Genomic DNA, 14,537 nt, shown 5'->3' with positions numbered 1-14,537 from the left:
CCCCCCCCTACTACCCAACCCCTGTGCATCTAAAATCAACTGGTTTTCTTTACAGAAATGATTTATTAAAAGCTATAGCGACGCCAGATAAAAAAAATCCCAATACGTAGTTACAGGTTTTTTGGCAGTGATACGGGGATCCTTAAGATAATGTAAGTATTTTTTTTATAATCTGTGAATGATTTTGGTTTACTTGATAACATCACTGAAACTATATTTATTTTATAGTTCCTGTTTCGTTACATGTGTAAAACGCTATCATCTCAACTGTCTATATCATCTGTTGATATAGATAAGGTTATAACCAATGTACCGACATGCACACAGTGTCATCCCTACCGGACAGCGTCATATTGTACAGGCGGCCAACCCGCAGTATTCATTTTACAGTTAGGTGCATTATGATAATTGCTTTTTACCACTGCTTATTTTTATTTAATAATGTAATAGCTTTTTCTGACAATCCCACCAAATAGTGTCCCAGCAGACCGTTTTATTATATTTTCGACCAACATGACATTGGAAATGTAAAACAGTTGGTCGGCATATTCCGAACAAAAACTCGACGTACTTTCTAGCAAAGTGTCTATTTTAGAGGTGTTTTTACTTTGGTTGTTTATATCGGATGTTTTTGTTGATTTATTACGATGTATTTCATACCTGGTCTCAGTATTTTGTATTGAATCGGTGTTTTGATGTCTTGCTCCTTAGTTTTGCTGTTCTGTTTGTTTGAGTTTGAATTAAAACCCTCTCCAGAGCTAAATTGATTGTTTAAATTAAATCCCTCTCCAGAGCTATATTGATTGTTTAAATTAAATCCCGTTCCAGAGCTCTGGTTATTGTTTAAATTATGTCTCTCTTCATAGCTCTACTGATAGTTTACATAATATCGCGTTCTGGTTTTTGTATCACGAGGCTTTGCAGTGCTATAAGAATGATCTTTATTATACCCCTCAGGAGACTAAATATCTTAACAACAACAACCAAAATGATAGCTTTGAAGTTAACAAAAGAAAGTAGAGGGACAATAAATAAATAAGTGACTTCACGTGCACCTGTACTACAGGAAACACTCGCCAAATGACAAGTTAATAGAAGCACAAAACTCTAGTTGTTGACTTTCCCTAAAAAAATCTTATCAATTTAAGCATAACACTATAGTTGATTTTCCCTTAGTAATATAGTAAATACGTATCANATATCTTAAAGATAAAAGTAAAATTCAAGTTTTTGCCTTTCCTCTAGAAAACAATACATTTCAATATCAAACTCCAGTTGTTTAACTTTCCCATAGAAATCTAGTAAGTTTAATTCAAACCCCAGCTGCTGACTTTTCCCTAGCTAGATATTTTTGTAAATTTAATTTTTTAAAAATCATATTGGTTCTCGTATTCAACAAAGACCTCGCCGGGAAATTCATAATGATTTGAAACGAATTTTAACGAACAATAATTTGCATAAAACAAGCAGACCAAAAGAAACAAGAAAATCTATCATTTTACATCAAACGCAAACATCTGTTTCCATACTATTTGATGATAAAATATGCGCAAACGAAAGCATGCCCTACGATAAGCAAATATTTGAATTCGATATCTGAGGACACATGATTTGCATACGACAAAAATTAAAATCTTATTTTTGCGAGCTTTCGGAAACGTCTGTTTCCTTTGCCAAGTAAAGAGTTCAAATGACCGGTGTCTCTACTCTAAACCACTGAAAACAACATACTAAACCACAATACACCGAATGTGTAAAGTCAGATGTCAAAAGATATCGCGGGATCACCAGCTGAGTCATCTTTATGATCCACTAAGGGTAGGAGTGGTTGAACATATTGCCTGTCCTCCTAACTGTCAGTAGTATTGGAGTGCTTTTTGGACGAAATGTCGCGATATTTTCTGACAGCCAACTTTACTTACTCGGCACATTGTGGTTTATTGTGTTGCTTTAAGCGGCTTAAGGCTCAAAAGAACGGTCATTTTCACTCTTTGATCGACAAATGAAACAGCCGTTTTCGAATGCGTTTTCAATTACTGTTTGTGTTAAAAATAAACACAGCATTTAGCTGTGACACCAGTCACGATACGGCAAGGTTTATAGAAAAATGTGTCCGAACATAATCTCAACTTCGCACTTCGAGACATACACTATAAGCTTTGTCTATAAAAACTTAAAATTGCTTTTCAAGATGGTTGCATTTTAACCCACTTAACCCTTATTTTCATAGTTTTTGCGATAGTTAATGAATCATCCAACTTTAACAATTCTTACTATCTTTTTTATGTTCGCCGAGTTTTCAAAGAAAATACAGACATTCAGTTATGATTGCATTTCAAACAATACTCATTCTTTACGGTAGATAAAACGAGCGTCTGACTTCAACAATAATATTTTTAAAAAACCAACAACGTCTAACTAGTTAAAATGTTTATTTTAATGTACCATCTGTTAATTATATTTCTAGTGTGTTTTTTCAACAAACGTAAATTGGTTGGATATTTCATTCACAATCGGCAAAGCGGCATAGACTGTTGTGTTTTTTACTCCTGAATAAGCCGTTGTTATAAAAATATTCTGTATAGGAAAAACAATTCGGAAAATGTCTCGCCATACTGATTATAGATTACAACCTTCTACATAACAACCCAAACAGCTGAACCGCGATAAGAAAAACGTGATAGAATCAGGGCAAGTTCTGGTAGCATTAAACAGAAAAATAAGCCAAATCAATCAAATTCTAATATCACAGACGATAAAATGAAGTAAGAAAGGGAAAATAAGGAAACTAAGACAACGACGCCATTGTTGTGTTATGTGTGTGTGTTAACGTTATGATATTTACGGTATTTTAGTGACAGGTTACAATGGAGACAAACGTATTTAAAGTAAATTCCCTTTATGTTAAATAAGGCTTTATGCAATGTGAATATATAGGAATATTCCATTTTATCCATAAACAATTAAATATATCGTGTGAATAATGCTACACCGTTTACCAGAATTGGCAACTGATCAGCAAAGCTACAATGATTTCATGGTATTTAACACAGAAATGCTATGTGATTCCATGGTGTTAACACAATAATGCTACAATGATTCCATGGTGTTAACACAGCAATGCTATGTGATTCCTTGTGCTTAACACAGCAATGCTATGTGATTCAATGTGTTTAACACAGCAATGCTATGTGATTCCATGTGTTTAACACAGCAATGCTACAATGATTCAATGCGTTTAACATAGCAATGTTATAATGACTCTATTGTGTTTAACACAGCAATGCTATGTAATTCCATGTGTTTAACACAGAAATGCTACAATGATTCCATGTGTTAACACAGAAATGCTATGTGATTCCATGTGTTTAACACAGCAATGCTATGTGATTCCATGTGTTTAACACAGCAATGCTATGTGATTCCATTGTGTTTAACACAGAAATGCTACAATGATTCCATGTGTTTAACACAGAAATGCTATGTGATTCCATGTGTTTAACACAGCAATGCTATGGGATTCAATGGTGTTTGACACAGAAATGCTATGTGATTCCATGTGTTTAACACAGCAATGCTATGGGATTCAATTGTGTTTGACACAGAAATGCTATGTGATTCCATGTGTTTAACACAGAAATGCTATGTGATTCCATGTGTTTAACACAGCAATGCTACAATGATTCCATGGTGTTTAACACAACAATGCTACAATGATTCCACGGTGTTTAACACAACAATGCTACAATGATTGCATGGTGTTTAACACAGCAATGCTACAATGATTCCATGGTGTTTAACACAACAATGCTACAATGATTCCACGGTGTTAACACAGCAATGCTACAATGATTCCATGGTGTTTAACACAGCAATGCTACAATGATTCCACGGTGTTTAACACAACAATGCTACAATGATTGCATGGTGTTTAACACAGCAATGCTACAATGATTCCATGGTGTTTAACACAACAATGCTACAATGATTCCACGGTGTTAACACAGCAATGCTACAATGATTCCATGGTGTTTAACACAGCAATGCTACAATGATTCCACGGTGTTAACACAGAAATGCTACAATGATTCCATGGTGTTAACACAGCAATGCTACAATGATTCCACGGTGTTAACACAGCAATGCTACAATGATTCCACGGTGTTAACACAGCAATGCTACAATGATTCCACGGTGTTAACACAGCAATGCTACAATGATTCCACGGTGTTAACACAGCAATGCTACAATGATTCCACGGTGTTAACACAGCAATGCTACAATGATTCCACGGTGTTAACACAGCAATGCTACAATGATTCCACGGTGTTAACACAGCAATGCTACAATGATTCCACGGTGTTAACACAGCAATGCTACAATGATTCCACGGTGTTAACACAGCAATGCTACAATGATTCCACGGTGTTAACACAGCAATGCTACAATGATTCCACGGTGTTAACACAGCAATGCTACAATGATTCCACGGTGTTAACACAGCAATGCTACAATGATTCCATGGTGTTAACACAGAAATGCTACAATGATTCCATGGTGTTAACACAGAAATGCTACAATGATTCATGTGTTTAACACAGAAATGCTACAATGATTCCATGGTGTTTAACACAACAATGCTACAATGATTCCATGGTGTTAACACAGAAATGATACAATGATTCCATGGTGTTTTACACAGCAATGCTATGTGATTCCATGTTGTTTTACACAGAAATGCTATGTGATTCCATGGTGTTTTACCCAGCAATGCTATGTGATTTCATGGTGTTTTACACAGCAATGATATGTGATTCGTTGGTGTTTTACACAGAAATGCTAAACCGATTCCATGTCGTTTAACACAGCAATGCTACAATGATTCCACGGTGTTAACACAGCAATGCTACAATGATTCCATGGTGTTTAACACAGCAATGCTACAATGATTCCATGGTGTTTAACATAGGGATGCAACAATGATGTCATAGCGTTACACAATTAAATATTACATTGAGTCCATGGCGTGTGATGGTGTTGCTGGAATTCTGTCCAAGTTGTTAGAAATTACTAAATATGCTTTTTGATCTGAGTAGGAAAGGCATAGCAATGTCATAAGACCATTCACTTGTATGGTACTACATCAATAACGTGGACGGTTAAATTTAAGAAAGCATAATAAAATCTTACCTTGCTTGAACTTGTTTTGGGATTTACAAGTTCCGCTCGATTTACTGTGTTTTTCTCTGCTCAGTAGACTTGGTGGAACACATTCACTGGACATCTTATTATCATGTCAACTTCATATCGCGTACCACCCTCGTTACTAAAAGCACAGCATTGATATATACCCATGTGAGTAGGCGGCAACGCAAGTCCGATCCATTATTGATGCCGGACATATCTGATAAAGTTGTGTTGGATAATGTGCTGTAAAGAGGAGTCCCCTCCCACGAGAAACGTCGGCATTAATGCACGAACTTGCCTAGGAGCCTCCTCTCCTGGTCATAACTAGGTCTCGTAGAATTGGACAGACTAGCAAACACGGTCATTATCTCCAAAAATGGACACGGACGTGGCAGACAGACACTCGGTAGCTCCAGGAACCCCACAATCATTTTAAACAGATTTGTGGTGCCCCTTCCGGTATCTCCCTCCAGGAGGACCACAGAGCACAAGACAGACATCCAATATCCTCTTCCAGGAGGATCACATTCGTTCAAAATATACATCGAATTTTAAAGTGAAAGATAGGTTAATAGCATACTTCCGGTGTCACCAGGACGACCGCAACCTTATTTAACTGACTTTATGAGTATACAGCAAAAAGGATGACTTATTTGACTGTACCCCTCCTACTGGTTTGCCTCTGCACGCCTGCGGCCCCGGAAAACTCCTACATAATCAACGCAGGTACGCATCATTTTCGTGTCTCATTTCCTATTCTATTCTCTCGTATACTTACCGGGTTTTTTTTATGTTTCTCTTCAATTTTCCCTTTTCCACCTATGTACTTTTTCTTATCATTTTAGAGGTCCAGTAATACATTACTCATCATTTCAAAATACTAATCATTCATTTCATTTATTCGTGTCACTTATTCATTTCAATTATTCATTTCATTTATTCATTTCATTAACTGATTTTATTGATCCATTAATTCTTTCATTTATTAACCCAATTGAATTCACTTATTTAATCTTTTACTCTCTGTTTATGTCATTTTTTTTGAAATTTTTATCATGATATTAACTATTTTAAATGCAAATAGAAAAATGTAATTTAGTATGTGAGCATCCTGACAATCTTTGATCATTTATTGAAAAGTTATTTTCTACACTTCCGTTGGATGTTGTTTTCCAATGTCAACCAGTTTTAATTAATGCAGATATGACGCCGGGATCATTAAAACATGAACTATGGCTTTAAATTGACAAATTAAGTTTGCATTGTATATGACCAGTGATCAAAGTGCCCAAAATCAAAGAACTTCAAATCAATCATCTGGTATTCGTATTGCTTTCAGGAAAACGAGTAAGTTGCTCTTAGCATTTGACAACTAATATTATTTATCCATAATCATTTACGTTATCATCAAGTACATAAAATGTATTAATACAATTTTGATAATATTTATATGACTTTTTATTACATATTAATATATATACATATCTATCATATTCATTTAGAAATTTGTGAATTAGTCAAAAAAAAATATACATAATATGAATGGATACAAGTTTATGTTTAGGGTATGTATGTATGAATGTAGGTAGGTAGGTAGGTAGGAATGTAGGTAGGTAGGTAGGTAGGAATGTAGGTAAGTAGGTAGGTAGGAATGTAGGTAGGTAGGTAGGTAGGAATGTAGGTAAGTAGGCAAATCAACCGTGTATTTGATGTATTTATATCAGTAACATGTGTGTACTTAATGTATCGTTATTTTATCATGGGATATACTTGTACAACAGTTGTCTTTTATCGATCTATATCTAATATGTGTTGCATAGGGTTAAACGTCCAATCAACATCTTTGGTCATTTAAGGACTTATTTGTCTAAATTTATAAAATATTTGTATTTGATTTAACCATATTAATACCAGGTACGCTATTGGTGTTTCTTTCATTATATCTTAATTTGAATTAACTATATTTTATTATGTTGTTAAGTATATTTCTATCATCTGTGTGTTAGAACTACCTTTTTTTGTTGCATGTGTGTGGCTATTGTTCATATACTTTCTTATTTCTGGTGCTACTGGTTTCATAAAGCTGTATTTGCATATTCCACAAAATACAGTAATGTCCTAAATAGCAGAGCACAGAATGTTCTGATAAGCAACGGTTCGATTATCCAGTAAAGGCATTTATGTGATATATGTATACTACGTAATCTATTTATGTGATATATGTATACTACGTAATCTATTCATGTGATATATGTATACTACGTAATCTATTCATGTGGTATATGTATACTACGTAATCTATTTATGTGATATATGTATACTACGTAATCTATTTATGTGATATATGTATACTACGTAATCTATTCATGTGATATATGTATACTACATAATCTATTTATGTATGTTGTGTGGATAACCGATTGGTGTGTATGAAATATTGATACGGTCAGTACAATTATCCTGATTCATGCAACGACGGTAATGAAATGTTGGAATTCCCAACAGACCTGCGGTATTCTGGTCGGTCGAGTACATGTCTGCGTAGCTATAACATAAGCAATTAGGTATGAAATAATCAGCCGCCAGGAATACAGCATTAAATAGATATGTTGTTCCATATGTCCGTTTAATCATCTTTTAAATGAATAGTGTAAAGGTTTCTTTTATATATATGTATTAATGTATACAAATGTAGTATATGTTGTGTTTACTTTTGCTATTTAAAATATATATTTATATTTATGGTAAAATGTTATGATTTTGTGACAAGGAAAGCCTTGAGCAATTGACATTGTCTCGTTCAAAACAATTTCTTGTTTGCTCCTCAAGACAATGCCAAACATGGACATGATTCGCTAGGTCTCATAGTATCAACAAAAGCCCGGAAACTGCAAGTGAACCTGATTTGAAGGAGAACTTTTATTTTTATTTTTTATAAATCGCTTTATGTACTAAATACTTACAACATGAGTGAAGTACAGTAAAACCTCGTTATACTGTCATCACTTGTCCAGAACAATTCTGGTGTTATAAAAGGGTTTGGCGATTAATTGAAGTAAATGTATAAAGGAATTCTTACGAAAGGGAGAAAAATGTACATTATAATATGTTGGCGGTAAACGAGGTGGCAAATGCAGCGAGGGGCATTATATCGAGGTTTTACTATAGGTTTATATAGCACAACCAGTGATATGATATTGTGACGTTACAATGACAAGCGCAGTTTGTACTCCTTCACCCCCATCAGACAAACGACCAATCAAATGCATATTCACTAAGGTGCTAACAATGAAAGAAATGACATTTTAAGCGACAAATTTATTCGGTATTTACATAGATGTGCACATTCAAACAACGCCGCTTGAAAAATTAAACCGTCCGGTAGAAAACCACTCAATAGGACACAACCACAGATAAAGCTTTCAATTATAATAATCTGAACAAGAGATGCTGAGATAATAAATAAAATATAAAAGAAAAAACAACAAGAGAATACCAAATGTCAACAGAACCATAATTCGGACTCTAAATCGATAAAACTAGGGCAAATTATGAACGACGGAAAGACTTACATAGAAACCCTTGAAAAAGTATAAGAACAAGGCCAGGTGTTCCGGAAGGGTTAACATCTTCTACTTCATCGATAACGTCCGCCATGTAAATCGAGTACGAATCCAAGTAATGTCACGTCTTCGAAAAAGAAAGAAACATGACAGAACGATCAACGTATCGGTCTATAGGAGAAAGATACATACGAACGATCAACGTATCGGTCTATAGGAGAAAGATACGTACGAACGATCAGCGTATCGGTCTATAGGAGCAAGATACATACGAACGATCAGCGTATCGGTCTATATGAGAAAGATACATACGAACGATCAACGTATCGGTCTATAGGAGAAAGACACATACGAACGATCAGCACTTAAGCCTTAATTCTCACTATTATTTTCACGAGACGTTGGGCGTAGTACGTGCGTTTCTCAACAGATTGGAATAATGTTCACAGAACAACTGCACGAAGAACAGGAACAGAAGCAAAGCCATCGAGTTGATGAAAATGCTTGGATGTCGTTGGGTACTCAGGACTGAGACGCATCGTATATTGGAAGTCTGGAAGAGGTTTGGTGCCCGATAAGGTGAATACCAGAAAGACACCGAAACGCAAGACCACCGAATGAAATACGCTTGGTTGGAAAGTGGAAAAATCATATATTGAGTACCACTTAAGTATATCTGTATTCACAGATCAGGCCACACAACACAATTCTGTACGTGACTGCAATAAATCTAAAAATTATGGACAGAAAGAGGAAGCTGTCCAATCGTCAAACAAAGGAAGTCATCTGGATACGCTACAGAAGGCATGTTCCTAATCAACACGAGGGGACCCATAGACTCACAAACCTATGGCCAGGCAATAACATTTATTTTCTGATGCTGCGACATCAAAATTTAATTACGTGACATTGCTGTGGGTCATAGCGAATGTTTTCATTGGTTGTGATGACCGGATATTTAAGCTTTAAATTAATGGATCTTTGAGACACTTATATAGAAACGAAAATGACGTTAGTGAAAAGTTAATGAAAGTATTAATACATATGTCTGTTGAGACTATCTACCACCCTTAATATCCATGTTTAAATATAATAAACCGGACGAAAATGCGATAACATAGTTTTTTTTTGTATCAGCAATCACTGGACCATGAACGCAGGCGCTATATTTGGATAGACGATGAACGTCTCTCCTAATTTAGGTTACGTCAAGCATTATACATTCGATGATATAATGGTGTATGCAAGTGTATTAGGTTGCAAGTATTTGATATGGCATGTTTTCTGACAAAGATTGATGAGGTAAATAACGATTTGAAAGATCACGTATCAGGCAACACAATGTGCAATAACTTAGCTATGGGTGATAGTTATTTATCAAATCTCTCTATTAACATTTTGTACCTATTTGTTAAAGCTGTAAAAATCATTCGTAAATGAAAAAAAAAACCAATAAAATAAATTACTCTACAGCATCGGAATATCCCTAACCGAATACCTCTAACTGTTCCCAGTGAAGTGTAATGCGCAAAGTGCCACACCCTACCAAACAAACAGATCTGATGCTAAATCAATGCCGACCCAGGGCACCTTAATGGACACACTCAAATGGCTAACGTTCAGATTACGATGAATGTATGCACTTCGTCAACAAATATGAGAGCACATTGAATTGCTTGCCATGTGCAAACATAGTAATTGTACTGTTGTCTCGGTGGCTTCTCTGTGTTTAGTCGCAGTAGCGTCGCTATGTGACAAATCAGTAAGGACACATAGAGAATGTTTAGTCGCAGTAGCGTCGCTATGTGACAAAGCCGTAAGGACGCATAGATAATGTTTAGTCGCAGTAGCGTCGCTATGTGACAAAGCCGTTAGGACACATATATAATGTTTAGTCACAGTAGCGTCGCTATGTGACAAAGCCGTAAGGACGCATAGAGAATGTTTAGTCGCAATAGCGTCGTTATGTGACAAATCAGTAAGGACGTATACAGAATGTTTAGTCGCAATATCGTCGTTATGTGACAAATCAGTAAGGACGTATACAGACTGTTTAGTCGCAGTAGCGTCGCTATGTTACAAAGCCGTAAGGACATATAGAGAATGTTTATTCGCAGTAGCGTCGCTATGTGACAAAGCCGTAAGGACACATAGAGAATTTTTAATCGCAGTAGCGTCGCTATGTGACAAATCAGTAAGAACACATAGAGAATGTTTAGTCGCAGTAGCGTCGCTATGTGCCAAAGCCGTTAGGACACATATATAATGTTAAGTCGCAGTAGCGTCGCTATGTGACAAAGCCGTAAGGACGCATAGAGAATGATTAGTCGCAGTAGCGTCGCTATGTGACAAAGCCGTTAGGACACATATATAATGTTAAGTCGCAGTAGCGTCGCTATGTGACAAAGCCGTAAGGACACATAGAGAATGTTTAGTCACAGTAGCGTCGCTATGAGACAAATCAGTAAGGACGCACAGAGAATGTTTAGTCGCAGTAGCGTCGCTATGTGACAAAGCCGGAAGGACGCATAGAAAATGTTTAGTCACAGTAGCGTCGCTATGTGACAAATCAGTAAGAACACATAGAGAATGTTTAGTCGCAGTAGCGTCGCTATGTGATAAAGCCGTAAGGACACATAGAGAATACTGTTAACTTGTTGGGTTTTCTGTGTTAAGTCGCTATGTGACAAAGCAGTAATAACACATACAGGAATATTGTTGTCTTGTTGAGTTTTCTGGGTTTAGTCGCTATGTGACAAAGCCGTAAGGACACATAGAGAATACTGTTAACTTGTTGGGTTTTCTGTGTTAAGTCGCTATGTGACAAAGCAGTAATAACACATACAGGAATATTGTTGTCTTGTTGAGTTTTCTGTATTTAGTCGCTATGTGACAAAGCAATAAGGACACATAGAGAATATTGTTAACATGTTGAGTTTTCTGTGTTTACTCGCTATTTGACAAAGCAGTAAGAATTACACGTACAGAATATTGTTCTCTTGTTGAGTTTTCTGTTTTTAGTCGCTATGTGACAAAGCAATAAGGACACATAGAGAATATTGTTGACTTGTTGAGTTTTCTGTGTTTAGTCGCTATGTGACAAAGCAGTAAGGACACAAACAGGAATATTGATGTCTTGTTGAGTTTTCTGTGTTTAGTCGCTATGTGACAAAGCCGTAAGGACACATAGAGAATAATGTTAACTTGTTGGGTTTTCTGTGTTTGGTCGCTATGTGACAAAGCAGTAAGAATTACACATACAGAATATTGTTGTCTTGTTGAGTTTTCTGTGTTTAGTCGACATGTGACAAAGCAGTAAGGACACAGAGAGAATATTGATGTCTTGTTGAGTTTTCTGTGTTTAGTCGCTATGTGACAAAGCCGTAAGAACACATAGAGAATACTGTTAACTTGTTGGGTTTTCTGTGTTAAGTCGCTATGTGACAAATCAGTAAGGACACATAGAGAATATTCTTAACTTGTTGGGTTTTCTGTGTTAAGTCGCTATGTGACAAAGCAGTAAGAATTACACATAGAGAATATTGTTAACTTGTTGAGTTTCCTGTGTTTAGTCGCTATGTGACAAATCAGTAAGGACACATAGAGAATGTTTAGTCGCAGTAGCGTCGCTATGTGATAAAGCCGTAAGGACACATAGAGAATGTTTAGTCGCAGTAGCGTCGCAATGTGACAAAGCCGCAAGGACGCATAGATAATGTTAAGTCGCAGTAGCGTCGCTATGTGACAAAGCCGTTAGGACACATATATAATGTTTAGTCACAGTAGCGTCGCTATGTGACAAAGCCGTAAGGACGCATAGATAATGTTAAGTCGCAGTAGCGTCGCTATGTGACAAAGCCGTTAGGACACATATATAATGTTTAGTCACAGTAGCGTCGCTATGTGACAAAGCCGTACGGACACATAGAGAATGTTTAGTCGCAGTAGAGTCGCTATGTGACAAATCAGTAAGGACACATAGAGAATGTTAAGTCACAGTAGCGTCGCTATGTGACAAAGCCGTACGGACACATAGAGAATGTTTAGTCGCAGTAGCGTCGCTATGTGATAAAGCCGTAAGGACACATAGAGAATGTTTAGTCGCAGTAGCGTCGCAATGTGACAAAGCCGCAAGGACGCATAGATAATGTTAAGTCGCAGTAGCGTCGCTATGTGACAAAGCCGTAAGGACACATAGAGAATAATGTTAACTTGTTGGGTTTTCTGTGTTTAGTCGCTATGTGACAAATTAGTAAGGACACATAGAGAATATTGTTAACTTGTTGGGTTTTCTGTGTTTACTCGCTATTTGACAAAGCAGTATGGACACATAGAGAATATTGTTAACTTGTTGAGTTTTCTGTGTTTAGTCGCTATTTGATAAAGCAGTAAGGACGCATAGAGAATTATGTTGTCTCGGTAGCTTTTCTATGGGTATTCACAATAGCGTCGCTATTTGACAAATCAGTAAGGACACATAGAGAATATTCTTAACTTGTTGGGTTTTCTGTGTTAAGTCGCTATGTGACAAAGCAGTAAGAATTACACATACAGAATATTGTTGTTTCGTTGAGTTTTCTGTGTTTAGTCGCTATGTGACAAATTAGTAAGGACACATAGAGAATATTGTTAACATGTTGAGTTTTCTGTGTTTAGTCGCTATGTGACAAATTAGTAAGGACACATAGAGAATATTGTTAACATGTTGAGTTTTCTGTGTTTACTCGCTATTTGACAAAGCAGTATGGACACATAGAGAATATTGTTAACTTATTGAGTTTTCTGTGTTTACTCGCTATTTGACAAAGCAGTATGGACACATAGAGAATATTGTTAACTTATTGAGTTTTCTGTGTTTACTCGCTATTTGACAAAGCAGTATGGACACATAGAGAATATTGTTAACTTATTGAGTTTTCTGTGTTAAGTCGCTATGTGACAAAGCAGTAAGAATTACACATACAGAATATTGTTAACTTGTTGAGTTTTCTGTGTTTAGTCGCTATTTGATAAAGCAGTAAGGACGCATAGAGAATTATGTTGTCTCGGTAGCTTTTCTATGGTTATTCACAATAGCGTCGCTATTTGACAAATCAGTAAGGACACATAGAGAATGCTTTCATAAAACTAGGCTCATGTACTTTAAAAAACCAAACTAATTTACATAAATGACATAAATGTCAGAAATTTAATGAACATTTATCAAATTAATCCTAGTTGAAAATGATACTTTTATACACGGTAACCAAATACTTCGAATCGCGGTTTGTTTATCAAACCGTAGCAGTTTCCTCTTACCAGACTGGGCATGTGTGTAACCATTTAAATGATTCTATAACTCATGTCAAATTTTGTAATTTCACTGCTAGTTCATTGTAAACAGCTGGCGTTACCTTTCATTGATCCCACTGCTGGGACGTGGATATCGCGGGACGACCAACATTGATGCCCATCACTTATTAATATACATACCCGCCTCATAAATAAAATCATATTTATTGCTGACAGTGGAGCAATGCCAATAGGTTAGAACCAACATACCACTATACCGAAACCATCTTACCACTATGTCAGAACCAGAATATCATTAAGTCAGAATCAGCATACCACTAGGTCAGAACCAATATACTACTACACAGAAACCATCTTACCACTATATCAGAAACAGAATATGACTTAGTCAGAATCAGCATACCACTAGGTGAGAACCAGCATACCACTTTGCCAAAACTATCTTACCACTTTGTCAGAACCAGACTATCACTACACAGAAACATCTTATCACTA

The 14,537-nt window shown here is 36.2% G+C and overlaps 2 protein-coding genes across 4 annotated transcripts in view; one reads left to right on the top strand and one right to left on the bottom strand.

The window, feature by feature from the left end:
* LOC110445461 (glutamate receptor 4-like) overlaps positions 1-5,307 on the bottom strand; it is a 25,760-nt gene extending 20,453 nt beyond the window's left edge. For all 3 annotated transcript variants that reach the window (XR_002462359.1, XR_002462358.1, XM_021490112.1), the window contains exon 1: positions 5,191-5,307. Coding sequence is in view for 1 of the 3 variants with exons in the window: in XM_021490112.1 (XP_021345787.1) it covers positions 5,191-5,284 (94 nt within the window). In the remaining 2 variants the exon portion in view is untranslated. The remainder of the gene's footprint in view (positions 1-5,190) is intronic.
* A 502-nt stretch (positions 5,308-5,809) lies between these two features.
* The window catches only part of LOC110445462 (glutamate receptor ionotropic, kainate 3-like), a 32,799-nt gene continuing 24,071 nt past the window's right edge, over positions 5,810-14,537 (top strand). Inside the window, exon 1 of the mRNA XM_021490114.1 lies at positions 5,810-5,913. Coding sequence (XP_021345789.1) covers positions 5,832-5,913 — 82 coding nt within the window. The 5' untranslated portion in view covers positions 5,810-5,831. The remainder of the gene's footprint in view (positions 5,914-14,537) is intronic.

This window comes from Mizuhopecten yessoensis, unplaced genomic scaffold (genome assembly GCF_002113885.1).
Source record: "Mizuhopecten yessoensis strain PY_sf001 unplaced genomic scaffold, ASM211388v2 scaffold2307, whole genome shotgun sequence".
Lineage (NCBI taxonomy): Eukaryota > Metazoa > Mollusca > Bivalvia > Pectinida > Pectinidae > Mizuhopecten > Mizuhopecten yessoensis.
Note: the sequence above shows the minus strand (reverse complement) of the source record. Positions and strands in the feature narration are given on the sequence as shown.